The sequence below is a fragment of the Oryzias latipes genome, chromosome 5 (assembly GCF_002234675.1).
Source record: "Oryzias latipes chromosome 5, ASM223467v1".
In the NCBI taxonomy this organism is placed as follows: Eukaryota; Metazoa; Chordata; class Actinopteri; order Beloniformes; family Adrianichthyidae; genus Oryzias; species Oryzias latipes.
This window is the reverse complement of record NC_019863.2, coordinates 615,939-641,745: the sequence shown is the minus strand read 5'-3', so window position 1 is coordinate 641,745 and position 25,807 is coordinate 615,939. Positions and strand designations below refer to the sequence as shown.

The 25,807-nt window shown below is 44.1% G+C and overlaps 3 protein-coding genes across 8 annotated transcripts; all 3 read right to left on the bottom strand.

Moving 5' to 3' along the window:
• Nucleotides 1-966: 966 nt before the first annotated feature.
• On the bottom strand, nucleotides 967-3,829 carry sirt4 (sirtuin 4). The gene is made up of 4 exons (XM_004086126.4): nucleotides 3,671-3,829; nucleotides 2,976-3,463; nucleotides 1,732-2,026; nucleotides 967-1,660 (listed from the first exon to the last, which is right to left on the bottom strand). Exons 2-4 carry the CDS (start codon nucleotides 3,461-3,463, stop codon nucleotides 1,508-1,510), a joined length of 936 nt encoding a protein of 311 aa, XP_004086174.1. The 5' UTR covers nucleotides 3,671-3,829; the 3' UTR covers nucleotides 967-1,507.
• Nucleotides 3,830-4,030: 201 nt separating this feature from the next.
• On the bottom strand, nucleotides 4,031-16,238 carry LOC101166114 (melanotransferrin). Of its 2 annotated transcripts, XM_011494597.2 has the most exons (17): nucleotides 16,121-16,238; nucleotides 12,991-13,154; nucleotides 12,694-12,793; nucleotides 12,448-12,624; nucleotides 8,805-8,967; nucleotides 8,585-8,649; nucleotides 7,942-8,099; nucleotides 7,673-7,859; nucleotides 7,458-7,606; nucleotides 7,294-7,384; nucleotides 6,376-6,423; nucleotides 6,104-6,286; nucleotides 5,869-6,016; nucleotides 5,605-5,687; nucleotides 5,329-5,513; nucleotides 5,023-5,209; nucleotides 4,031-4,935 (listed from the first exon to the last, which is right to left on the bottom strand). In XM_011494597.2, the coding sequence occupies exons 1-17, from the start codon at nucleotides 16,173-16,175 to the stop codon at nucleotides 4,892-4,894; spliced, it is 2,187 nt and encodes a 728-aa protein (XP_011492899.2). In that variant the 5' UTR covers nucleotides 16,176-16,238; the 3' UTR covers nucleotides 4,031-4,891. The 2 variants fall into 2 exon arrangements, with proteins under 2 accessions (XP_011492899.2, XP_020557136.1); XM_020701477.1 differs by lacking the exons at nucleotides 4,031-4,935; nucleotides 5,023-5,209 and having other exon boundaries at nucleotides 5,427-5,524.
• Nucleotides 15,902-25,717, bottom strand: sfi1 (SFI1 centrin binding protein). 5 transcript variants are annotated; one of them, XM_020701472.2, is made up of 24 exons: nucleotides 25,199-25,716; nucleotides 24,968-25,085; nucleotides 24,540-24,757; nucleotides 24,306-24,462; nucleotides 24,131-24,227; nucleotides 23,858-23,939; nucleotides 23,702-23,773; nucleotides 23,526-23,623; nucleotides 21,219-21,300; nucleotides 21,045-21,145; nucleotides 20,881-20,956; nucleotides 20,545-20,640; nucleotides 20,392-20,468; nucleotides 20,190-20,289; nucleotides 19,991-20,087; nucleotides 19,647-19,807; nucleotides 19,491-19,565; nucleotides 18,188-18,262; nucleotides 17,925-18,101; nucleotides 17,457-17,720; nucleotides 17,278-17,374; nucleotides 17,092-17,209; nucleotides 16,907-17,006; nucleotides 15,902-16,612 (listed from the first exon to the last, which is right to left on the bottom strand). In XM_020701472.2, exons 4-24 carry the CDS (start codon nucleotides 24,439-24,441, stop codon nucleotides 16,469-16,471), a joined length of 2,325 nt encoding a protein of 774 aa, XP_020557131.1. In that variant the 5' UTR covers nucleotides 24,442-24,462; nucleotides 24,540-24,757; nucleotides 24,968-25,085; nucleotides 25,199-25,716; the 3' UTR covers nucleotides 15,902-16,468. The 5 variants fall into 5 exon arrangements, with proteins under 5 accessions (XP_020557131.1, XP_011492900.1, XP_020557132.1 ...); XM_011494598.3 differs by having other exon boundaries at nucleotides 23,858-23,912; nucleotides 25,199-25,715; XM_020701473.2 differs by lacking the exon at nucleotides 24,540-24,757 and having other exon boundaries at nucleotides 25,199-25,717.
• Nucleotides 25,718-25,807: the final 90 nt, after the last annotated feature.

Genomic DNA, 25,807 nt, shown 5'->3' with positions numbered 1-25,807 from the left:
CTTCAAACCAACTCTTGGTGACTCATGCTCAGCAGAAGGCTGAGTTTGAGACTCTTATAGATTTTGGGTCTGATGGTGACCTCATCACCCAGGAGGTTGTGAGCAGAGTAAACATTCCAGTCGAACCTCTAGCACCTGCGTTACAGATCAACGCCATAAATGGCTGTGTGATTCACAAGGTCTCTCCAAGGACGGTACCAGTTACTGGAACTGTATCTGGTAATCATACTGAACTTGTGTCCTTTTTTCTGGTAGAAACTATGAGACCTCCTATTATCTTAGTTTTAAGCTCACATTGACTGGTTGCTCAGGAAGAGTGCTAACCTGGAGCCCTTTTTGTTTAATGAACTGTTTAAATGCTGCTCCTCTTCGTTCTTGTTTCTCCCTCTCTGCATCCACCTCCGAACCCTCACTACCATTTTGTCTCTCTCAAACGGTCAGATCTTCAACGAGTCGTAACTTCTTTTTTTTCACGACTGCTGCATCCATTGAAGCCCTCCACATGTTCTACCTGAAAACCTGCATCATGAACTGTACTGTGACCGATCGAGGTGAGCTTGCTTCTTTACGTCGTTGATTGTGCATGGTGTAGGCCCTTTGAGACACTGTAATGATAGTACATTGGTAATGCACTCAGGGTTTCAGGGGTTTTTCAGTTGGTGGTGTGCCTTGGCTCAGGAACGGTTCAAGGTGGTAAAACATTTCTACGTCACAGATGTGCTCTTTTTCCAACAGGAAAAGGGAGTCACAGAAATAAAGCAGATGGTTTCTGTAACAGCAGCTAACTGTTGGAAACTTCTTACAGTCGTTGATCATTTCTATTTGAAATAAAAAGAATTATTAATAAGCAAATAAGGACTCTTAAAGGGTCTATAACAGGCAAAATCAACTTTTTCGAGTTGATTATTATAAAACACCGGAGTGTTTTATAATGTTCATTCCTCGCTAAAAACAACCCCACAGTGGTATTTTGATCCAGTCACATCTTTCTGAGTATTCCTATATAAACCTGCTTTCTGAGCACCAGCCCCTCCCAATCCACGAAAACACACCGCTTCTGAAAGCCGACGTAGACCAGTGAGAACAGCCCCTTCCAGGAAGAGTCTGCGCTGCCAGCCCCACCCCCAGACTAACACACACGCCCACTTTCTCTGTGGGTGATCAGCTCAACCCTTTCCCTGTATAAGCACAATACGCACGTCCATCTTTGTAGAAGTTCAAATGTTTGTTTTGGTGGGGGAAAGGCAGACACACTGCTGAGGCCGACTCTAGGATGATGTCATGAAATGGGTGGCACCCACAAGGAGAGAAAGGCGGAGCCTCAGAGATCGAGGCGTTGAGAAAGAATTCAGGAAATCAAGGTCTTAAAAGTAACAGCACCAAGTCCATTTTTAACTAAGACAGGATTGATTCATACATTCTCTCTGCTTCCTTCAGAAAACTGTGACTCCATTTTAACAGAGGTAGTGTTTCCTAACAGAGTCCAAATGATCTGACTCCCACGGCCTCAGAGGAGCTGAACAGCTGACAGGACTTCTCCACAGCGGCCGCTCACTTTCAGCTTGGCCAGGTGGTCCGCTCTAGTGGGTCCGATGTTGAGGATGGCGACAGGCAGCTTTCTGTCACTGGCTGCTAGTAAAAACCTGTATCCTGAATACACCTGTGGACAGAAAGAAAGAAGTGAATTCCAGAGAAGCGATCCACCTTCAGTGCCTTTGTGTCTGTCTGGACCTGCAAGGAGGAGCCAACGACCAGTACGGAGTCTGACTCTGCAAGTCTGCCATGGACGAACTCCACGGTGGTTTTGGAGACGGTGTCTCCAAAAAAGGTGACTTCTGGCTTCAGTATGCCGCCGCAGTTCTGGCAGGAGGGAACCCTGAAGTTCAGCACCTGCTCGTCCTCTAAAAAGACATCCCCGTCCGGAGCCACGGCGCCGGCCTGAGCGCTCCACTCTGGGTTGATGGCTACGAATCTTCCCTGCAGGTCTTCCCTGGGTGTGACAGCACTGCAGCTCAGGCAAACCACCCTATGAGGACATGTTCAGAATGAGAATGCAGACCTCAGCACTGTTGATGCCGGTGGCACTGAATCTGTAGAGATTCTTCACCTATTGTCTCGTTTAGTTCAGGGATCGGCAACCTTCAGCTCTGGAGCCACGTGTGGCTCTTTGACCCTCTATTGTGGCTCTCTGGATGAAGGAAAATAAAATATTTTTAATCTAAAAAAGGTTTGTGTTATTGGACTATAAGGTGCAACAAGTGGAACAGAAGACTAAGATTAGCTGAACATTTATTCATGTTAATTTCTCTGGGAGGCAATGGACTACAGTACCCATAATGCTCCAACAATCCGTGAAGCGGCGAGGATTTGTAGTTTTCCACAACCATACTAAAACGTTTCGACACATTTTTGAGCGCTGTATACCACGAAACAAAAGGCTTGAGGTCGATGAGCGCAACCAGATTTGGTACATAAAGATCGCTAAATTATAAGGCGCATCTTTTTGAGGAAAATAAAGGTGATTGATTTGACTTAATTAGGTCTGTGAGTTTATGGCTACGGTGCACCAGCAAGAAATAAAGTGTATGATTGTTTTTTTTTTCTTTTATTACCCCTGACATCACATGGACCACTACTGATTTGCTGCATAATGATGATTCCATGTGTTACAGGGTGTCTTATTTTGAAAGGACGTCATTGATCCTCTATCAAAAGTTAGTATTTTGGTATTTTTTTTTTTAAAAAAAGGTTATTTTATGTTTTATTTAATACAAAATAAATAGAACAGTGGTTCATTCATAGTTTTTCTAATAGTATCGATGCAAATCGACCCGAATGGCTTTTGAATCCTTGAATGGATCTTGAAGGTTGCAGACCCCTGAACCAAATAACGTTAATAATGATAATTATTATTATAACTTATGAGCACATGCGCATTGGTCACCAAAGTAAACCTGGAGAGGGTCGTGCCTGACCTGTGCGCGCAGCCGTGCAGCTCCGTCAGCCGTTTCTGTCCCGCTTTGCCGTGAAGCGCGTCCACGTTCTGCGTGACCAGCCAGTGCAGCTTCCCCCCCTCCTCCCATCGCCGCAGCGCTCTGTGCGCCAGGTTCGGCTGGTGGGAGGAGAACTGCGGCCACCCCAGAAAGTTTCTGGCCCAGTACCGCTGGCGGGACCGCGCGCTGCGGACGAACTCCGCATGCTGCATGGGCCTCCGGTCGGTGCGGGCGTACAGCCCGACGCCCTCCGAGCGGTAGTCCGGGATGCCCGACTCCGTGGACAGACCCGCACCGGTGATCACGAGCATGCGCCGGGCGCGCGTGACGAACTCCTGCAGCAGCTCCAGAGAGCGCGCGTCTGTTGTCCTGCAGGGGGGCACGAAGTTCAGCTGACCGGCAGCGACCGAGGAGGCTCCCCGCCGTACGGAAGCCGGGTGGGGCGTCACCATCGGCCACGGGAGTCTCATCTGAGGAGGACAGGCACGAGTGACAGCCTAGAAACGACCGATTTAACGCAGCAGAGCTCAGCAGACCTCAAAACAAAATCCTCTCTAGAAGTTAAGTTTGGTCAAAACGTTCAGCTGTCCCGTGATTCACGGGCGGGAAAACATAACCAGCGGTTGGCAAAGCGACATGTCAGTAAAAGGTTCAGCTGTGCATCTGAGCTACTTTACCTCCGGATCGCTGCCCGTAAATGAACTCTTAACAGAGGCAGATACAGGTGAACAGCTGTCAAGTGCGATTGAGTAACATTTCACCCAAACAGACTCAAAGAGGAACCTTTGTCAGACAGAAACCGGAAGTTTCTTTTAACTGCAACACCAAACAAAGCCGGTCTGTTAAAGCATGTACACTTTTGAAACCTTAACAGATTCCTTTACCTTTATTATTTTAACTTGTTTTAACATTCCTATTATTAAAAACTATTTTTTATATAATAGAAAAATTATAACATTAAAATTATAAAATAGTTACAAAGTTAAATGATTCAAAGCATTTCTAGTCTGCAGAATTATAAGAAATGAGTATAAACAGAAACTGAACATTTGCTTTAATACATGGAGAAGTGGTAAATATTGCAGAAACAATTGAACATGTGGCCAAACTAACTCTTAACATAAAACACAGAACAGATTAGATTTCACCTTTTATGGTTAACTCTCAAACACTGGACAATAGGATAAAAGCATTTGCTTGTATTTCCTTATCTTTGAAGAATTCTACGATGATAAATCCCATTGTTTAGAAAACCTTTATGATGAAAGCAAAAATACTTAGCAACTATTTAGTTCTGTTTATGTAATTTAATGATCCACGTTATCTCAACGGTCCTTTAAGGGCCGTATCTTGCAAAATCTACTTTTTTGACCTTCTAAGTGTTAAATGGTAATTTCTTACAAAACAAAACCCCAAAGTGGTATTTGGATCCATTCACACATTTCTGAGTATTCCTCTGCAAAGCTGCTCTTTGAGCACCAGCCCCTCCCAATCCATGAAAACCAACGGGGGAAAAGTGTCCCTAAAAAGATTGTTCTTCAGTGTCCCAAAGGTAAGATGTTATACACATGCATATGGTTTATCCTGACCGGATTAAGAAAAGCATGAAAGAGGCCCTTTAACCCTTGTGCTATCTTAGATGACCCCCCCTCACATTGACGTGTTCTTCCTACCATGATAAAGGTGGAAAGACTTCATGTAATCCATGGACACCAGTGAAGATCACAAATCATTGAAGAAAAAAGGTTCAGAGCACTGTCTAGTGGGTCTAGATGACCCAACTCTCAACGTTAACGTGCCTATAGGATAGCACAAGGGTTAACATGGAAACAATAAACATGTGGATCAAAAGTTAATGAAAAAGCAACACCGGCTTGTGGATCAATGGCCTTCCTCCTTTAGAAAATGCTGCACACATCTTGGTTACAGAACTCTAGGATGTCTGTTGGGACGAAAATGGACAAATAAGATGTCATGATAGTCAGAGCAGAAACCTTTAGCGAGCATCAGTGTGTGGTGGTGGCCTCACCTGAGTGTGTGCAGTTGAAGACATTTTCCAGGTGAGAGTGGAATTCTTCTCCAAGGATGGAGCGGAGGTCCATGTGACTTGTGTGGACAAAACAATTTGTGGCGTCTTTAAAAAGGAGATCGCTCTCTCCAAATTGCTCAGACTCAAAAAGCTTAAAAGCTGTGTTTGGTCTTAAAAACAATGGTTCCTGAGGGAAAAAATATATATATAGTTTCCAACTCCAAATGTCCAGATGTAAGAGAATACTATTTTTAACAGAACATTTTGGAAACACCCAAAAAGAATGAGAAAACAAACAGATCTGACCTGTGACTTCATGAGGAGGTCGTACACTCGAGCAGCGAGCACCGGCCGCGTCATGATGGTGTTTGGGGGGATCACTCCCAGATTACAGCTCTCCCAGTCAGACAAGGTGGCGCGGCGCCCGTCACCACACAGCAGCTCGAAATCCGATGACGTCCATCCCTGCGCCCAGCCGCCGGAGCTCAAGCCTGAATAGCAACTGCACTGTTATTGAGGCATCGCTGAATATTTGGCAAGGCTCGTTTTGATTTAAATCTGTATATAATTGAAGTTTCTCACTTAAGATGTTGGCAAGGAGGTTGTGCTGTTCAAGGAAGGCAACATCCCCATAGCTTTTCCCATTGGGATCGCCAACTAGACACCTCAATGTGGATGAATATGACAAATGTAGTACCTTGCAGAACATTTAGGAGTTCTAAACAAAGCAATGGTTTCTTTGAAGATCAAGCTTTTAGTCACAGGAATTCTATTTCCTGGGGTTTGAAATGGATTCACGCTAGCATCAGATCTAAAAAAGTCCTGATAAACAGAAAAGCAGAGTACCTTAAGGCACCCATGTTGCCATAGTAACGCTCGTTGTGGTTGTCAGTGCAGCGCTTGGTTGCAGCCTCCCCTGTGCCTCCCATGCAAACTTTGCACAGATTCCCCACAGAGCCAGGAAGACAGCCTTTCCAAAAGAGCTCTTTGTAGACTGAAAAGACACAGACCCGCCTTGATACTGCAGCCGGGCTGAACGCATGCAGAGAGCAGAGCTGAAAGAGATGAGAGGAGCTGGTACCTCGGGTCGGATCACAGGAGGAGCTGCCGTTATGTGTCGGGCTTAACGCATGTCTGTATGGCAGCAGCCAGCCTGCCGGGCTGTAAAGGTAGCTGTGACAGGAACGGCAGCCCTCCAGATTCCCCATGAAGACGTTCCGACTGGAACGCTTTGCCAGTGCTACTGCCACCAGTGAGGGCAAGACTGAGGGGCAAAAACAACAACAAAACAGTCCCATCAGCTGGAGCAGTGGCCTTCAACTCACTGCTTGTTAGGGTCTGTTTCCATCCTACCATCAGCCTCAAAGTGAAGCCCTCTTTTATCATCAACACATTTACTCCCTGAAAGAAATAAAGAAATTACAAAAGACACTAATCAATATTATATTTATTAGCACATTCAAACTACCGTAATTTATTTATTTCTAAAGCACCTTTCATGAAAAAAAAGAACAGCTCAAGGTGCTGTACATAAAACAAACAAGAATGCAAAAACAGCAATCCTCACACATGCAGTAAAATACTAGAATAAGCCCGTCATAAAACACACAAAGACAAATAAAAGAGAAATGATTCTAAAAAGGTAAAGAAGAGAGAACCCAGAAGGCGCCGTCCTCCCTGTCCTCCCACTGGCCGGGGTGTTAGCATCTAAACATCACAACTCATTCCCAGCACCTCCCGCCCCACAGACCCCCAACCCCCTGGTCCAATGCGCCCAACGTGGGCACACCAGGCCGGGCAGCCTGGGGGACCCGGAACAAGACACCGAGCGAGGAAAACAAGGATAGCTTGGGTTAAAAAATTCAGTTAAACATTCTCACTGGGCTTTTGGTAACATAGTGTATTTGCATCCATCTTCTAAATCTAAATCTAAATCTCTGGGGCCAACCCAGCTATTGTTGGGGAAAGGCGGGGTCCACCCGGAAAAGATCACCAGTCTGTGGCAGCGCCGCACTCACATGGACCCCGAAGGGCAACTAAGATTCACCGATCAGCCCAGGAAGGAGGTTTCTGGACTATAGGAGGAAACTCCTTTAAAGAAGACCCACAACATCCAAACTCCACACAGAGAGGACCCAGACACGATTTGAACCAGCATCAAATAATAATAATAATAAAAAAAGGTCCTATTGTGTTAGTCAATTTAATCCTAGGCCAAAACAAAGTAAATGCTGTGACTTTGGGGATAAATACTTCATTTAACCACAATACCATAATACTCTGTCACAACAGGGACCAGACCACATTTCCCTGCGATGTAGGAGTGGGTGGCATCCAGGGAGACGGCGTCCACCTCATTCCTCTGTGGTGATGACACATGGCGTTCAGCTCCTTTCACAGCAACTGCAGTCATTTCTGAAAGCCTCTAAACTTACTTTAATCTTTTCAATGCAGTCCCGCATGGAGGCTGCTCGGATGCACACCAGCGGGTCGGACTTTATGCTCAGAGCCCACTGCTCACATTTTTTCTGCTCGGCATGGCTGATGCAGCACCATCGCATGACGCTGTCCTCCAGGGAGCTTCCTGCACACACGTGGGTTCACATCTGTTCCGTCTCTTAACATCAATACTGTCTGAAAGCATAAAGACCTTCATGTCCAAGACCCTTAAGGAGCGCTACATAATCCAGCCCCAGCACTTGGCTGACATCCATGTCGTCCGGCACAACAGCCAGTTTGTGGGTCGAATCTCTGAAGAGAAGGTCGCTCTCTCCAAAGGCGTCGGAGCTGAAGAGCTGGAAACGCTGCCTTTCCCTTCCATGTCGACCAAACAACAACTGAAGGAAAACAGTTTGAAAGGCAGCAAGAAGACAGTGAGGGCATTTGAGGGCAAAACCCACAATACGAGAAGAAAAATACCTGCACAGCTAACAGAAACTTGCGAGAAACTTTCCGAAAATTATATCTAGTGACCACCGCCCCTCCTGGACCGCGACCCAGATTACAGCTGCGGTAACGGCTGACAGGAGCTTGTGTGCCATCAGGGCACAGCAGCCTGAACATGTCCCTGTCGATCCCTGAAAAACAGAGACAGGAAGAAGGAGTAGTGTCTGTCCATTAGAGAGGCAAGTATGATGTAATAAAACAATATTAATTACACTGAATTTAGCACTTTCAACATAGAAAGGCTAACAAATGTAATATGGTGGCAACAAATCATGATTTGGTTCAGTGTTGTAACAAACGGTATGGTTTTAAACTAAGAATTGTAGCTTCTCTTCTATATAAATACCAATTGTCTACCTATTGTCTAATTAATTTCTATTCTACAAAAAGCAGTATGGCTGTTATTTTAAGTGTAATGCAAGAATTATGTCCCATATTCGGTTTCTGATTTCCATGTAACTTTTTATCCCTTTTCTTTTTTTTTTAATTAAGAAAGAAATATGAGGCAGCTGAATGTGTTGAAATAGAAAAGATCTCAATGCTGCATTATAATCTCTTTTCAATTAGGGATTTAGCTGTGTTACAAAACAATAAAGAAAAATGTTAGTGTTATTACCGTCTATGCTTTCAAGAGCTAAATGGTCCACAAATGCAACATCACCTGCTCCACTTCTGAGACATCTACAAGGAAAAAAACAACAAAATGTTTTTTGTCAAAACAATGAAGCCAAAAAAAGGAACTGGTAAAAAATACAGAGGTCTTAGTTTGACATTTCATAATTTAATTTCTAACAAAGTACAAATAACAAGCTGTTAGAAAACAATACTAAGCTCACCTGAGCGCTCCCTGGTTGCTGTAGAAGGGTTCATTTTGAGACGTCTCACAGTGGTAATTCTTCTGAGGATTGAAGGACTTCTGGCCTTGGCACAGAGTGCACAGTGCAGGAGACATGGCAGCAGCTCCAGGACAACAGCTGGCGCTGAAAAAGCCACCGACCTCTACCAGAGAACCGGTACATACCAGAAAACAGAAGCTTTAGAGCACGTGGCAAAGTCAAGGCCTGCGGGGCACATCCGGCCCGTCAGACCATTTTATATTGTTGTTATTAAAACGTAGCACGAAACGTAGCGCTGATAACATATCAACTACAGATCCCATAATGCATCGCTACAGCTGCCCCGGTAAACACTTCTGCTGACCCTCGCAATGCACAAGAGAAGAAGTTGATTCTGAAAACAGACGCAATAAAACGGACCGGAGGCAGGATAAATGTTTCTGAAATGACTGCTAAACCAATATGTCTCATTTGTGGAGGAAATGTGGCCGTAATGAAAGAATATCATCAAAGATGGCACTGTGGTAACTTTGAAAAACAAAAAGGAATTTTTAAATTGCTTCCTAACCCGTTAGCAGTGGATGTAGAAACTGTATCTGTGGAGATTAAGATAGAGCTGCAGCATTTTGACACACTAAAGACAAAGTACGACACAGAAGGCAAAGTACGACACTGTAGACAAAGTACGACACTGAAGGCAAAGTACGACACTGAAGACAAAGTACGACACTGAAGGCAAAGTACGACACTGAAGACAAAGTACGACACTGAAGACAAAGTACGACACTGAAGGCAAAGTACGACACCGAAGGCAAAGTACGACACCGAAGGCAAAGTACGACACCGAAGGCAAAGTACGACACCGAAGGCAAAGTACGACACCGAAGACAAAGTACGACACCGAAGGCAAAGTACGACACTGAAGACAAAGTACGACACTGAAGGCAAAGTACGACACTGAAGGCAAAGTACGACACCGAAGGCAAAGTACGACACCGAAGGCAAAGTACGACACCGAAGGCAAAGTACGACACCGAAGGCAAAGTACGACACCGAAGACAAAGTATTCCACTGAAAACCAAGTACGACACTGAAGACAAAGTACGACACTGAAGACAAAGTACGACACCGAAGGCAAAGTAAATGGCGTATACTTATATAGCGCTTTCTACCTTTTTACGAAGGCCCAAAGCGCTTTACAGTCACAGTCGCATTCACCCATGCACACACACACATTCACACACTGATGGCGGCTCCGCTGCCGAACACTGGCGCCAACCTCCCACCAGAGGCAAGGTGGGGTTCAGTGTCTTGCCCAAGGACACTTCGACACATGGGCATGCAAGGCGGGAATCGAACCTGCACTCTTACGATCATGGGTCGACCGCCCTACCGCTACACCACGGCCGCCCCTAAAGTACGACACTGAAGGCAAAGTATGACACTGAAGGCAAAGTACGACACTGAAGGCAAAGTACGACACTGAAGGCAAAGTACGACACCGAAGGCAAAGTACGACACCGAAGGCAAAGTACGACACTGAAGACAAAGTACGACACTGAAGGCAAAGTACGACACTGAAGGCAAAGTACGACACCGAAGGCAAAGTACGACACCGAAGGCAAAGTACGACACTGAAGACAAAGTACGACACTGAAGGCAAAGTACGACACTGAAGACAAAGTACGACACCGAAGGCAAAGTACGACACCGAAGGCAAAGTACGACACTGAAGGCAAAGTACGACACCGAAGGCAAAGTACGACACCGAAGGCAAAGTACGACACCGAAGGCAAAGTACGACACCGGAGACAAAGTATTCCACTGAAAACCAAGTACGACACTGAAGACAAAGTACGACACTGAAGACAAAGTACGACACCGAAGGCAAAGTAAATGGCGTATACTTATATAGCGCTTTCTACCTTTTTACGAAGGCCCAAAGCGCTTTACAGTCACAGTCGCATTCACCCATGCACACACACACATTCACACACTGATGGCGGCTCCGCTGCCGAACACTGGCGCCAACCTCCCACCAGAGGCAAGGTGGGGTTCAGTGTCTTGCCCAAGGACACTTCGACACATGGGCATGCAAGGCGGGAATCGAACCTGCACTCTTACGATCATGGGTCGACCGCCCTACCGCTACACCACGGCCGCCCCTAAAGTACGACACTGAAGGCAAAGTACGACACTGAAGGCAAAGTACGACACTGAAGGCAAAGTACGACACCTAAGGCAAAGTACGACACCTAAGGCAAAGTACGACACCTAAGGCAAAGTACGACACCGAAGGCAAAGTACGATACCGAAGGCAAAGTACGACACCGAAGGCAAAGTACGACACTGAAAACCAAGTATGACACTGAAGGCAAAGTACGACACTGAAGACAAAGTTCGACACTGAAGACAAAGTACGACACTGAAGACAAAGTACGACACTGAAGACCAAGTACGACACTGAAGACCAAGTACGACACTGAAGACAAAGTACGAAAACCGAACGCAAAGTACGACACCGAAGGCAAAGTAAATGGCGTATACTTATATAGCGCTTTCTACCTTCTTACGAAGGCCCAAAGCGCTTTACAGTCACAGTCCCATTCACCCATGCACACACACACATTCACACACTGATGGCGGCTCCGCTGCCGAACACTGGCGCCAACCTCCCACCAGAGGCAAGGTGGGGTTCAGTGTCTTGCCCAAGGACACTTCGACACATGGGCGTGCAAGGCGGGAATCGAACCTGCACTCTTACGATCATGGGTCGACCGCCCTACTGCTACACCACGGCCGCCCCTAAAGTACGACACTGAAGGCAAAAATACGACACTGAAGGCAAAGTACGACACTGAAGACAAAGTACGACACTGAAGACAAAGTACGACACCGAAGGCAAAGTACGACACCGAAGGCAAAGTACGACACCGGAGGCAAAGTACGACACTGAAAACCAAGTACGACACTGAAGACAAAGTACGACACTGAAGACAAAGTACGACACTGAAGACAAAGTACGACACTGAAGACAAAGTACGACACTGAAGACAAAGTACGACACTGAAGACAAAGTACGACACTGAAGACAAAGTTCAACACTGCAGAGCTGAACAGCTTATTCTTTACATTTCTTCCGAAATACAGCTCCAACTTTGCCAGTTGTCCAGCTCTGATAAATTGACGAAATAGCAAAGAAAACACAAGTTGATTTGATTTTTTGCTGGAAAGCACACATTTGACTCATATTTCCAGGTTCGGTTTGTTTAGTTATGCAGCATATCCCTATTTCGAATTTGTGTGATTTTGACAGGATGTATTTTCATGGAGAACAAAGTCTTTCTGGTATATTTTAAATTTTAAGTTTACTTTTCATATGAAAGGACACAAGAATAAAGAAATGTCACGTTCACTTTATTTTTAACCTGTGTAATTTAGACAGGATATATTTTTATGGAGGGAAAATGTAACTTATTTAAGGTTTAAGTTGATTTATTCCAGAATAATATTTTCTGTCTATTTTTATTCATGTTTATGTTTTAAAAGTTTAGATTTAGTGCGTTCAGAACTTCGACCTGTCGCGCGTTTTGGATTTTGGCCCCCTGAGCGATCGAGTTTGACACCCCTGCTGTAGACGTACCCTGAGAGAGAGGATGATCTTTGGACCAGCTCAGGTAGTTCCTGGACAGCAGAAAGCCGAGGGGAATGCTCCACCCCGCCGTCCACCGCACACCGCTGTGGCAGCTCCTCAGGCCTTGCAGGGATTGGACGGCCAGGCTGCTGTTTCTGACCACAGCCACAGACAGAACGCAACTCCCTGCAGAAACACAAACCTTCACGCCTCCAACCCGAGCAGGGTGCCATCAGGAACGTGAAGCAAACCCACCTTCACTGTAGATCTCTTTTGCAACAGTTACAAGGTCAAACTGCTTCACTGCAGAATAAACCTCTCCTGCATCCAAACTCACTATATCAGCACGGTTGGCCTACAACAAAGACAGGTTTGTTACAGCTTTTTCTGCCTTCATCTCCTCTTTTTCAGGGTTTCCTCATCTCACCTTTCACTCTATAGCTTTCAGTAGAGTGAAACTTTTTATGTGCCAAATTACACATAAAAGGATTCAGAGTAATTCAAATCATAGATAGCTTACACCTTACAGAGCCTCTGTAAGGAACAGCTCACCTTGATTCTGTCCATGCAGTCCCCAGTGCTGGACGCTCGAATGCACGAGAGTCTGGCAAAGTCTGCGACAGCAGCTGGAGGCAACACCGCCACCAGAGCTTTGGCTAGCTCTGCACACTTCTTCTGTTCGGGACTGGAGACTGTGCACCATCGCATTTTCTTTGCTGCCATGGAAAGAGCGGGAGGAAGAATCCAACCATGACCCTCAAAGGGGAATTCTGCTGTTTTAGGACTGGTAACCACATAAAAGAATCTGTGCTTTCTAACTCTAGTGAGGTTAATTTAATGATGCGAGATACGATAAATAACATGATACGATACGATCTAGCCCGGTTCCCTCTCTAATGAAAACCCTTTTAGTTTCAGATAACAATTAAAATTACATAGAAACAATTGACACGCATTGTTATGTAGAAACACTTGTTGGTTGAATGCTATAAAGCCTTTCTTCATTATTGTATCTTCCGCCATTTTTTTGCGCTAACTCCTTCTACAATTTTTCAGAATCAGCTTTAATGGCCAAGTCCAGTGCAAATACAAGGAATTTAGCTTTGGTGTTTTGTGCTCTCGAGCAAACCAGCAAGGTATAAAAAGGTGTAAAGGGTAAGACCAAAAAGATCAATAATAAAAAAGTAATAGCAGATACTTATAGGAGTAACAGTTCTCGTGTTTCTGTTCCGTGCTCTGTGATTGGTCAGGGGGTCATCAGAGTGACAGCTCGGGGGAAGAAGCTGACTTTGTGGCGAGTGGTTTTGGGGCACGTTGTCCTAAAACGCCGCTCTGACAGTAGAAAGCTGAGAAGGTAGTGTCCAGGATGAAAGGGGTCTTTGGTGATTCTGCCAGCCTGCTTCCTGACGCTGGACCGGTCCAGGTCCTGAATGGAGGGAAGATCTGAGGATTCTCTGCAGTCTGCTCCTGTCGTTTCTGGTAGCTGATCCAAACCAGACCGAGATGGATGTGGTCTGGACGGACCAGATCATTGCAGGGTAGAAGATGGTCAGCAGCTCCCGGTTGAACTTCTTGAGTTGTTGCAGGAAGTACAAACTCTGCTGAGCCTTTTTCCAGAGTGAGACAGTCTGATGGGTCCACTGAAGTGAGATGGTGGACCCTGTGTGAGTCTACTGAGGGGACAGCGCTGTTGAGAATTGTGAGTGGGGGTCCTCGTGAAGTCCACTGTCATCTCCACCGTTTTAAGTGGGTTAAACTTTCAGCTATTTTGACCATTCAACTATTCAAATGTTCAGCTCTTTCAGTTTTTCCCAGTTGTGAATTTTGGTCCTTCAAATCCTTGAACCTTTCCAAGATATTCTAGGATTATATGTCCTGCCTACTGTACCTGGTTGGTGGCATCATGGTATGACTCATGAGCTGCAGTGAACAACATTGCTGGTTTGATTCCCGGTTAGGCTCTCATCTTCCACAAACATCTTTTTGTTATTGTGCCGTTTTCTTTTTATTTATGGTCCACTTTGATCACTTCTTTTTTTTTTGCCAATTATTGGTTGAATACTATAAATCCTTCAATCATTGTTTTCCTCTTTCTTTATTCTAGTATCTTCCTCCATTTTTTGACGCTTAACTCCTACAATATTTCAGCTATTTTACCCATTCAACTATTCAAATGTTCAGCTCTTTCAGTTTTTCCCAGTTGTGAATTTTGGTCCTTCAAATCCTTGAACCTTTCCAAGATATTCTAGGATTATATGTCCTGCCTACTGTACCTGGTTGGTGGCATCATGGTATGACTCATGAGCTGCAGTGAACAACATTGCTGGTTTGATTCCCGGTTAGGCTCTCATCTTCCACAAACATCTTTTTGTTATTGTGCCGTTTTCTTTTTATTTATGGTCCACTTTGATCACTTCTTTTTTTTTTGCCAATTATTGGTTGAATACTATAAATCCTTCAATCATTGTTTTCCTCTTTCTTTATTCTAGTATCTTCCTCCATTTTTTGACGCTTAACTCCTACAATATTTCAGCTATTTTACCCATTCAACTATTCAAATGTTCAGCTCGTTCAGCTTTTTCCAGCTATGACTTTTGGCCCTTCAAATCTTCCAACTTTTCCAGATATTCCAGGATTTTTGCCTCCATTGAAACGCATGGGAATCCTTGGTGCAGGAGCTCGCTGGTTCGATACCCGGCTGTGGCATTTTTCAGAAGCATGTCTCTTTTGTTATTGTGCGGTTTTCACTTTATGGTCAACATTTCTTTATTCATTTTTTGCCAATTATTACCATTTTATTTCGTTTTCATTCAGCAGTAGATCACCAACCCTGATTTTCTTCTGGAAATGCAGCTCCTTCTAGTTTTGTATTTAATGTCTGCCTCTTTGGTTCTGTAATTTTAGATTAGTATTTAGAATTTGTATTTTTCTTTTTTTGTGCATTTTGTCAATGTCTATATAACTTAAGTTCAAAAAAGATTTTTTTTTAAATATTCAAAGACATTAAAACTCATTCCATTTACGTGTCTGCAAATCAGCTTTATATGCAATAATAGTGTCCTCTGTCTTAATTCTTCTGTGTTTTGTTGAAAATCCTAACTTAGAGTTCACATTACTGCGATCATATACTGGAAAGACTGGTAGAGGGTCACTAATGTCACTGATTAACTGTTTCATTGTTGATGTCAGTGAATTTATTATCCATTCGTGTTGCACCATTAGCAGTTATCTACTTGGTTTTGTTATTTTTGGGAATAAACTAATACTGTACATGGCCTTAATAAGGGCAGGGATGACCAGTTTAGTTTAGTCTGTTTGTTAGTTCAATTTAGTATTTTGCTATTGAATTCTATGTATTCATGATCTTTTTGATTTTATGTTTAACTTTTTCAATTACCAATACGAAGACTATTGAGACGACTGTTGTTGTGAATTTGGGCTATACAAATAAAACTGAATTGAATTGAAATAAATTCATCAAGGATTTTAATCTTATGAGGTTACATGTCCACATTAAAGTCGCCATACATGAAATTGATCTTATTTTGACCAACAAACAATGTTTAAAAAAAAAAAAGGAGCTCTGCCAGTCTTTTAATGAAAAAAGCATCATATCTTTACTTAAAAAGGAAGAAACACAGGAGCTGGGAACAAACAGAAACACTCCGAGACCAGCACTTACCCCTGATGCAGCTGACAAAAGCCATAAAAACCAAAAGACTGTGAAGTCCTCGCATGTTGACCTGTCGTGAATGAAAGGCGACCAGCACTGTGAGCCGTCAGCAGAAAGCCGTCCTCCCAGTCTGAGATCTCAGCTTCTTCCAAAAGGTTTCGTACAAACGGGAAAAAGGGGAAAGCTTATTGCGCAAGAGCAGCTGCTCCGAAAACGGTCCAGTCACTTTATGCACACATGGAAAATGTTATTCACCATCTGCATCAAGAATGCTGTCCAACCATTTGAGACAGAGACTTTTCAATGAACAAAAAAGCGTCATTTTAAACAACGAAGAAATGCAGAGACGTGCACTGATCATGTGACGCGATGGCCATCAATGTCCGTTTCTGCTGAGGCGCACAGGACGACCTGCACCTGCTGGACTCTCTCTGCATGCAGGAGCATTGCTGGCCTTCTCCTCTCCAGCTCAGTGGAAAGTCTACTGATGCGCCCATCCAGCTGCCAAAAACAGAGACTTTTTTTAACAGCAATAAGAAATCAAATCAAATCAAAAGCAGTTTAAGCAGCACCTGCTCATAACCTGCTCTTGCCTCAGCCCTGCTGTCTGTTTCCTTACACAAATGCATCAAGTGTTTGGGCCACAAAAACAGAACTTTAGTCACTAAGGTTCTCTTGTCTATACTTTAGAAATGAAAAGCTAAATTAAATAACTGCATCCCTAACAGGAATCCGAGTTACCGTGGAAACGCATTAGCAAAGGTGCTGCTTTAACTCCCCTGACATCCTTCTTACCTCCTTCAACTCTTCAAAGACGGCCTCTTTCTCCCGTTCGTCTTCCTCTCCACTCCACTGCAGCCAACTCCGTAAAACCTCTCTCAGCTTTCGCCACGCCCTGGGAATACCGCAACGCTGTCAGACGCGAGTCGAGGCGAGTCGCCGCAGGGACACGCTTCTGGAAGGAGCAGCCAGGTTTTTACCTGAGCCGTTTCCTGCTTTGCTGGAAGTTCTTCATATCCAGCTGAATGTGGAGGAGCTCTGTCATCAGGGCGGATGCATCTTTACTTTTATTAACCGGCTCTTCCATCTGGGTGTTTCCTTAAAAATACATTCATAATGAAACAAACGATCACAACTCACAAAGAAAAGAACAGCCAGTGCCATACCTGGATGAGTAGATGTGTGGCATGTCATTGCAGAAGTGAAGTGATGAAGAGGTGTGGCTGAAACTTCTCCAGTATCAGAGCTGCTGAGGTTCCCCAACTTTGAGAAGAAAAGACGGGCTCAGACTCAAGCCTTCAGCATGGAGAGAGGCGTGCCTCTGTGTCAGGTGTGTCATCATTACTGTGCTCTTTGGGATCATGAAAGCAGAAGGAGGAAGCAGGACGTCCTGATGCCGGGCTTCTCTGGACGTGTGGCGTTCACGCTCAGTGGATGCTCCATCCTGAGCTTCCCGCTCCCTTCTGACACAGGAGGGGATGCTGGTGAGTTCAGGAGCAGTCCGACAGAAACTCCTTCTCCATGCTGGGATGTTCTGCTCCTTTTGGGGTGTGGAAAGGGCACGCCGCTTCCACCTCATTGCACAACGTCTAACAACCTTATGGAGATTCTGAAATGACACAAACAGAGCTGATGAGAGGACACCAACACAGGGGGGTCAGAACCCGGGCCTGGAGGGCCGGCGTCCTACATGTTTTCATGCCATTGAAGCAGCTTAGTGGCTAAACACGCCTGATCCAGGTAGCAGGAATCCGGCCCTGGAGGCCTGGAGTTTGACCCCCCTGCTCTAATGGAGGGGTTGGAGGCTACTCACGTGGCTTTGGGCGACCTGTGCCATGCTTGTGGTGAGGTCACTCATGTGAGCCGCGTATGTGAGGATGCAGGCCACGCCCTCCCTTAGCAGCTGGTCTCTGTAGATCTGGGCAGATCTCACGGACTCCTCTCTCCTCCTGCGCTGCTCGCCGGCAAACAGCCTCCACTCCATTAACACCTGTAGCAGGTGTACAGATGACTAAAGATGAGACTGAACTGTGCAGCTTACGCTTGAGTGGGAGAAACGATGGCGAGCGTGTTAACCTTAGCCTGCAGAGTGAGAGACCAGTGCCAGAGGGCTCGCTCCGTCTGCTCAGCCTCTGTCCGTCTGCGCTGCAGCTGGGAGGAAAAACCAAAGAGTTTGTTCTGCGGTGAGAACCGCTCAGCTGAAACAGAAAATCCTGTTTTCATCTTTCTCCTTCAGAAACTGGCTCTTTTGTTGATGCTGATTTAAAAGGATAAAATCTGTTTTCATCAAATTCTACTTTTTTGCATGAACAAAATCCATTTTAATTAAAGGTTTTAAAACGTTGTTTTTTTTAGTAAACTTTGTGGTTCACCAGAGCCACAAGAAATGCTTGGAAGATTCTGTAAAAACTCTTGTCTTGTAACTTAACAGTCCCAGAAACACACAGCTAAAGTGAATAAGAATGAACTTTAGCCTAAATAAAACCAACAACAACCCAAAGGCATCGTGTCATTAGTGGAGCTGGAATTAAAAATAAATCTAAATTAATTTACTTTAAGGTTTTTCTTTAAAATAATTCTAATTTTGTCACTGCTTTCACTTTATTTTTAAATGTATTAAATGGTGAATTTATAAATAAAGGTTCCTCTTTTGTAGGTTAATGTCACTAGTTATATAAAAATCCAAATTTACATCCAAAACTCATCATTTGGAAGTAAATTTAAAGAATAAATCAACATCAAATCCTGAATTAGAAGTACATGAATCCCCTTTTTTGCAGCAGGTGAGGAAGCTAGAAATGGTTTAAACCAGTGTAACTCAGTCAGGGCTTTGCATGATTCCAAAATGGTTGCACTCACACATCAGTCTGATCAATTCTACTTTCACATATTTTCCTTCAATATCCTCAAAGGACCAGTTCTCCCTGTTTTTTAAATAGTTGCAAAGCACAGCCGTGTTCAAGAGGTTGCCAGATTTGTCCAAAAAGGACCCTTTTCCTCTGAAGCCCTGAACTTCAGAGCAGTATCACAGACTGTGGCAGGATCGTCTGCATAATAGAGATTTCATGTTTTGACAAAGGTTTTAATCACAGGAGGAAAAGATTGGTCCAACTATGGATCCTTGAGGAACACCAAAATCAGCAGTCTAAGTAGAGGGATTTGATATTGCAAACAAACACACAGTTGATTTAAATGAATATTGGATTTTGTTCATGCAAGAAGTAGAATTTGATGAAAAACAGATGTTCCTTTTAAATCAGCGCTAACAAAAGAGCCAGTTTCTGAATGGGAAAGATGAAAACATGTCTTTCTGTTTCAGTTCTCACCGGAGAACAAACTGCAGTTAGTGTCAAACCTGCACTGGAATCCCACAACAAACCTGCAATTTCCACAGTTCAAAGTGTGTCTGGAACATCTTCAATCTCAGAAACAGAGCCCCTTGTCGTTTCATAACCTTTAGGAGAAAGAAACATTTCACACATATTTCTGGAGGAATTCAATGTGCTTTTATTGATGTCCCACGGCTGGAAGATACCAGTTTTGTCCTGCGCTGTGACTGATGCGTCTTCCACGCTCCCATAGCTTTGGAAAGGATTCTGGAGTTATGGTGACACTTAGCTTTTTCCATGCTCGTCCTCTCTATGCATGCATCTCTGGTTTGTTTCCTCCACTGTTTGAAGAGGCCCAGCAGCAGCTCTACACAGGAAAATGAGGGGAGCAGTTATCACACCAGCTTCTTTTATATCTAGTTTTTTCTTTTACTTTTGGGGTTTTTCTATTTTAGCAATTTAAGATAATTATACAAGTATAATTTCTACGTGTATCCAAACCACTTAGATATTAAAAGTGATACAAATTAACCCTAAAAATGTTATTTACTTTGATTAATGTTGCACTGAGCCTGGCTGAGGGGCTCCCCCTGCTGGTGACGCTTAGACTCTGCACGTGTGGCTGCTTCTCTCCAGGCAACAAACACCTCAAATATTTTAGAAGAAAAAAGAAAGAAAAGCCAGCAGAGGCACAGATAAAACCAAAAAGCACAATTTTATCTACCAAAGACGGCACATGACGGTCAAACCTTCAGCTGGAGGACATTCTTGAAGTGCTTCTCTGCTCGTTGCTCTGCAGCTCTGGTCTCAGCCAGCAGCGAGGCTTTCTCCCACCACACAATGAAAACCCTGGAAATGTAAGACTGGAAGTGAGAATCCTGCAATACAGCTGCAGCTTGTGACATTAAAGGGTCAACTTTCTTAACGGTCAAGAAAAGAACTTCTTGTTACCTGAGAAAAGGGTGAGTCTGCAGTCTGAAACGCTCCTTTGAAAGTTCAGGGATCTGCGATATCTGCAGCTGATGTTTCTGTAAATCCAGCAGACTACTGTTTTCAGATCGGTGTTACCCTGACAAAATAATCCGTTTGAGACTCATAAATCACCTTCCAAGCCCTAAAAAACTGCTTGAGCAGCATTACTTTAGGACGATGCTGAATGTCATTCAGTCCACTTGTCCTCGCTCTTTGGATCTGAACGAACTGAAAACGAGGCCAGAGTGGCAAAGGATGAAAAGGAGGAAGAGGAGAAAGCGTGGCAGAAACGTTCAAGCTTCATGCTAGCCCTCAAACTCTGCATTTGTTTGAACATTGGACAGATGGACAACAGCTACAATTTACAAGCTTCCTGGTCAATATTAAGTAATTTTTTTCTTTTTAGATCCAAATCATTGAAGATTAAAAGTGTTCATATGGAGACAAAATAAGAACAAATAAAAGCACCTTTTTCCAATTTTCCACAGGAACTGGCATGCAGTCCATGTCCCTCAGCAGACAGGCCTGCAGCTCTCCGTTTCTCCTGGAAGGAAATCCATTCATGAGCCGACGTCACTGAATGACGGCCAGGTGGAGCTCAGCACAGCTGAACTTCCCCCCACCTGTCTCACCTGTGCAGGTGCTGCAAGGCCTCCTCTCTGGCCGCTCCTTCCACCTTCTCTCGTGTGCGTTGTCTCCATCTTTTCCACGTTCTCAGCAGGTGACATCCCTCCTGAAACGAAGTGTCTGCTGTTATTTGGAGCTCAACAGTTTACTAGAGTGTCAGAACAGAACAGGTGTCCCACCCTCTCAGAGAGCGACGCCCCCTTTCGTTTCTCTGCCTGCGCCCACCAGCTGTAAAACACCCAGGTACGATGACGCCGCTTACTGTAAAAAACACACACACACACACACACACACACAATGTGTGTCAGCTTACATGGAGGCTCTGAAGTCAGCTGCAGCTATAGACATGATGGAGAGGTGCTCTCTGATTGATTATAGATGTCAGCTTTGTGACAAAGCAGTCTCTGCTGAGCAAACAAAACAATAAAAGCTTGTAAATGCCAGCATGCATCTGTTTTCAACAAGTTCTTCTATCCATGATGGAAACAGCTTCTTAAAGGAAAGGCTCTGAAATGAGAGAGACGACTGTGATGGTCAGGAATGAAAACAGAGAGGTTTGGATGGTCCTGTTTAGGAATTAAAGCTTCTGAACGCAACTTTTCCATCCCAATGAACTTTCAAATCCATATTCAAAATCTTCCTCCCAGCGGCTTGAATTAAAAGAAAAAGAAAACTGCCAGGTAGAGGACAAAAATGTAATTGCACCTGGAAGTGAGGAATTACATCTGAACCATCAGTAACAATCAGATTACTCTTCATGGTAGAGTTCTGTGTATAGGCCTACTGTCCTTTTGCCCACCTTCTAGGCCAATGTTGACCATGGATGACGTATTCTAGCGCTCGTCTTGGTTCATGGATTGTCTAAGACAGAGTATTCCAAATTATTATGTAAACTGTATTTAAGTGTCAGGAAGATAAAACCTTGTTTTTCAGTTCATCTCATGGATGATATCGTATTTCTGGGCTCTTTGGATCACTGACATCAATCTCAGACACCTGAGATAACTAGTTTGTTAGGTGAGTTCATTTAAAAACCTAACAAAGAAGGACGCTCCACATTGTTAAGCAAACCAACATTTTTAAGCTGTATGGGAAAGAAAAGCAGCAAGCACATATTTGAAGCTGCTGGTGTCTCTGCAGTCCCACGACCATCAAGGTGTAGGACCCTCCAGACGCTTGCAGCCCGGCTGACCGTCACCGGGACGTCCATACACCAGTGGGGCCACACTGGAGGTGGGGAGGGGAAGTGAACCCTAACCCTTGCCCAAGGACACAACTAAAGTTGACTGGGGGGAGCGGGGATCGAACCAGTGACCCTTCAATCATTGGATGACCTGCTCAACCGCCTGAGCCAATTTAATATATTATATAATATATTGGTGGTTTATTAAAAAAATTAATTTAAAAACATTTTCTTTGCAAAAATTGTTCAGACGCAATGCATTGTGGTCTATATTCCCAGATCTAGTGGATGCACACTGGTTTTTCACCGAGACTTCTCCTGGATTTTGGAATTATAGATTCGGACAGCACTAGAAAAAGGAGAACGCCCTATAGAGTGAGTAGGGAAGGAATTCAGACACAGAGAAAGAGGATCTTGTTCACTGGTGAGTGCCATGAAGCCCTGGATGGTCCAGATGGATGGAGTAGGGGGTGGTTGGTGGATGGCCACCATGTCCCAACAAGGCGGTGACGTCAGCAAGGAGGAGGCGGAGTCATGGTTTGGGCCAGAATCATGGGGAGAGAGCTGGTCAGCCCCTTTAGGGTCCCTGAAGGAGTGAAAATGACCTCTGAAAAGTAGGTGGAGCTTCTGACTGAACACTTTCTTCCGTGGTACAAAAAGAAGAACCGTGCCTTCCGTGACCAAATCCTCTTCATGTATGACACAGCAGCATCTCCTGCTGCAGGGAATGCCTCTGCATCATCGGCTGCTATGGCAGAGATGAGATAAACTGATGCTGTGGCCCCCCTCCTCTCCTAACTTCAACCCTATTGAGAACCTTTGGAGCACCTTCAAGCAAAATATCTGAGGGTGGGGGGCAGTTCCCATCCAGGCTATTCTGACTTCCTGCAAAGAAATCCCAGCAGAAACTCTAAAGACTCCAAAGTTCAATGGATGCACGAAATGTGAAGCTGCTACAAAATAATGGCTCCTAAATTCAAATGGAACCTGAACTATGAAGATGTTTTTGTTAGTTTTCAGTTAATATGACCTCCTAATGCAGCAAATTCAACAAATGACCATTTTCAGTTCTTCAGAATCTAGAAAATGTTGTACATCTCTGCGTAAAAATGTGGAACAGTGACTCTGAAAGGTTTTACTTTGAAAAAAATATCTTTCAGGAGGTTTTTATAATGGCATTTATTATATCATCTGATGGTTAGGGATTTAAAATTACGCTGTAACTTGCACTGAAAATCATAGAAAACTGTAAACTGATAATAGTTTGGAACGTGCTGTAATGAGAAGTGTGAAAAAGGAAAACCTGTATTTGCTGAATGCGACCTCAGTTGGTGGTAGAGAACTCCCATTTCCTTCTTCCTCCACACGGTCCATCCACAGTTTCCAGTACTGGATCATCAACTGCATCAAAATACAGAATTACCCGTCTATGAAATGCATTTACAGCAATGTTCGGAGCATTGATTGCTAATGGGTTACTCTTAGCGGATGGTGCTGCACAGCCATGTTTTTGTTCCGTCTGTAATCTGCAAGGCCCTGCAGTCCAGCTCTCTGGAACAGAAACACGTTGAAGTCAGGAAAAAGTCCTAATCTTTGACCCCCCCGTCATCTCATTCACTCATTTGTTTCATTTACCAGTGAGTGATGCTGGAGATGTTGGCTCGCTGACGGATTCCTTTCAGCTTTGCCCCTACAGAGCATCACATCTTCAGAAGAGCTTCAGAAACAGCCACACATGTGAGATGTCGTACTCTGCTTGAAGAGCCCATGTAGGGCTCCAATTAACTTCAAATATATGTATCCAACAACAGAACAAGATAGTTTAATGTATGCATTAGGATACAAGCTCTCCAGAGCACTATGGTTCTACACAGCGTGCTTCCAGCAGCCAAAAACCTTGCAGCTTACATATGGATCCTGTCCCTCCGTTTGATCCCCGGGATCCTTTTCCTTTGATGCCAGGACTTCCTCAGCAAGTCCAACCGAGGAGCATGCTGGGCCACAGCTAGAGAAAACATGCACACGTATGAAAGAATTGTCCGCTTTTGCACTTGACAAGCAAATAAAGATGAAGCATAAAAACCTCTGGAGTTTTTCTTGGTTTGGTGAAAGGATGTGTAACATTTCCCAGAACACAAGCTTTTGTTTTTCAGTCTTTGAGCAGCATAAAGAGCAGACTTGTCTCTTTTCTTTCTCTGGTAACGTGCTAACCTGTTCATCCCTTTCCAAAGAAGCCAAACCTGTAAAAAAAAAGACAGAAAATATCATCATAAAAATGCCCAAATGTCAGCAGCAAACTGTGTGGATCAGATCTCACTTTGCTTCAAGTCCTCACTCTCAGCTTCAACAGCTGCTTCTCAAAGGGGTTGAGGTGTTGGCGTTGCCTTAGTCTAGTCTGCCACAAACGCCACACTGAGCAATGTGTGTTTATCTTATTGCATTATTGGGAGCCTCTTTAGCTCAACAGCTGAATCTGGGTTTTGCCTGTGCGTTCTCATGAAAGCCCTCCAACTGAATGCATTGATCGCCTGTCAGCTGATTGGAGAAACAAAAAGGTTAAATGTCACCAGAGACTTTTTTCAAAGGCACGTTTGAATAAGAATGTACCCAATAACTGTCTTTTTTGTGTATTTTCCTTTCTCCTGCCTCAGTGATGCTGAATTTCTCTGGTTACGGAACGTCCAAATAATATACCTTCAAAGCAATGGCTGGCAAACGCAAACAGCACTCAGGTAGAGTTTGTACCTTTCAAGCATAGGATGTCCTCAGATGACCTAATGACAGTCTGCTCGCAGTTCCCCGCTAGAGGTCCAGCACTCACCTTTGCATGAATTCAAGGCTCGTGCCAGTTAGTATACAGGCTCTAATAAAGTCAAAGAAATAAATAGACTGGTAAGCAATGGCAAGACCATCAAGGATTTCCCCAACTCTGATCTTGAAAACTCAAAACAAAGTTTGCTAACTGTCAAATGTTACCTGGAGGAGAATCTGTGTTTCCAAATGATTAGAAACTTTGTGAAATGCATGAAGTGGTAAAGCAATAAAACTCAATAATCACAGCAGTAAAATCCTAAGAAGTAAGCTAACAGTCCTAGAACCCGATCTAGTTTGTTCATCGAGTCTTCCAGCAGGGATGTCCAGCTCTGTGAAGCACTTCCTGTTTGTTTCTGCACCGACTTGCAGCCCCGACTTTGCGTCTCTGACTGAACTATGTTGCATATTTGCATCGTAGTTCAACTAACAAGGAACGGAAACCATATCGCATAGTCGCAAACTTAAAATTTGAACAACTTTCCTTGTCACGTGACCCCTAGAAACGGTAACATCAGGCGGCAATGCTCAAATATAAGACATTAGAAATTGTAACTATGGATTACACTTTTCTATTTTAAACTCAGTCCTGCTGTACTCGTTCTACTTTTCGAACTGAAATATATGTGTGTATATTATTATAAAATATATATTTTAGATGATAGTCACATTGGGTCCTCAGCTTTTGGAGGAATACTAAACAAAATACAAAACCGCCCACAGGGGTGGAGACGGCAGTTTCTGACAATATCACTCCGAGATCAAGATTGAGGG

Bases quoted from the DNA above. Each gene is read 5' to 3' on its own strand.
- sirt4 (XM_004086126.4), bottom strand. From the start codon at position 3,463: ATGAGACTCCCGTGGCCGATGGTGACGCCCCACCCGGCTTCCGTACGG. The intron at 2,027-2,975 runs GTCAGGCACGAC...ATGTCCTCATAG, and splicing joins CTGCACGGCTGCGCGCACAG to GGTGGTTTGCCTGAGCTGCA. The intron at 1,661-1,731 runs GTCCAGACAGAC...TTCTGTCCACAG, and splicing joins TCGTTGGCTCCTCCTTGCAG to GTGTATTCAGGATACAGGTT.
- LOC101166114 (XM_011494597.2), bottom strand. From the start codon at position 16,175: ATGCGAGGACTTCACAGTCTTTTGGTTTTTATGGCTTTTGTCAGCTGC. The intron at 7,860-7,941 runs GTATTTTTCTTC...GTTTTCCTTCAG, and splicing joins AGTTTCTGTTAGCTGTGCAG to TTGTTGTTTGGTCGACATGG. The intron at 7,607-7,672 runs GTCTTTATGCTT...ACGTGTGTGCAG, and splicing joins TAAGGGTCTTGGACATGAAG to GAAGCTCCCTGGAGGACAGC.
- sfi1 (XM_020701473.2), bottom strand. From the start codon at position 24,441: ATGAACAGGTTAGCACGTTACCAGAGAAAGAAAAGAGACAAGTCTGCT. The intron at 24,228-24,305 runs GTTTTTATGCTT...TGTTTTCTCTAG, and splicing joins AACCAAGAAAAACTCCAGAG to CTGTGGCCCAGCATGCTCCT. The intron at 17,210-17,277 runs GTATGGCACTGG...TGTATTTTTAAG, and splicing joins CCACACATCTACTCATCCAG to GAAACACCCAGATGGAAGAG.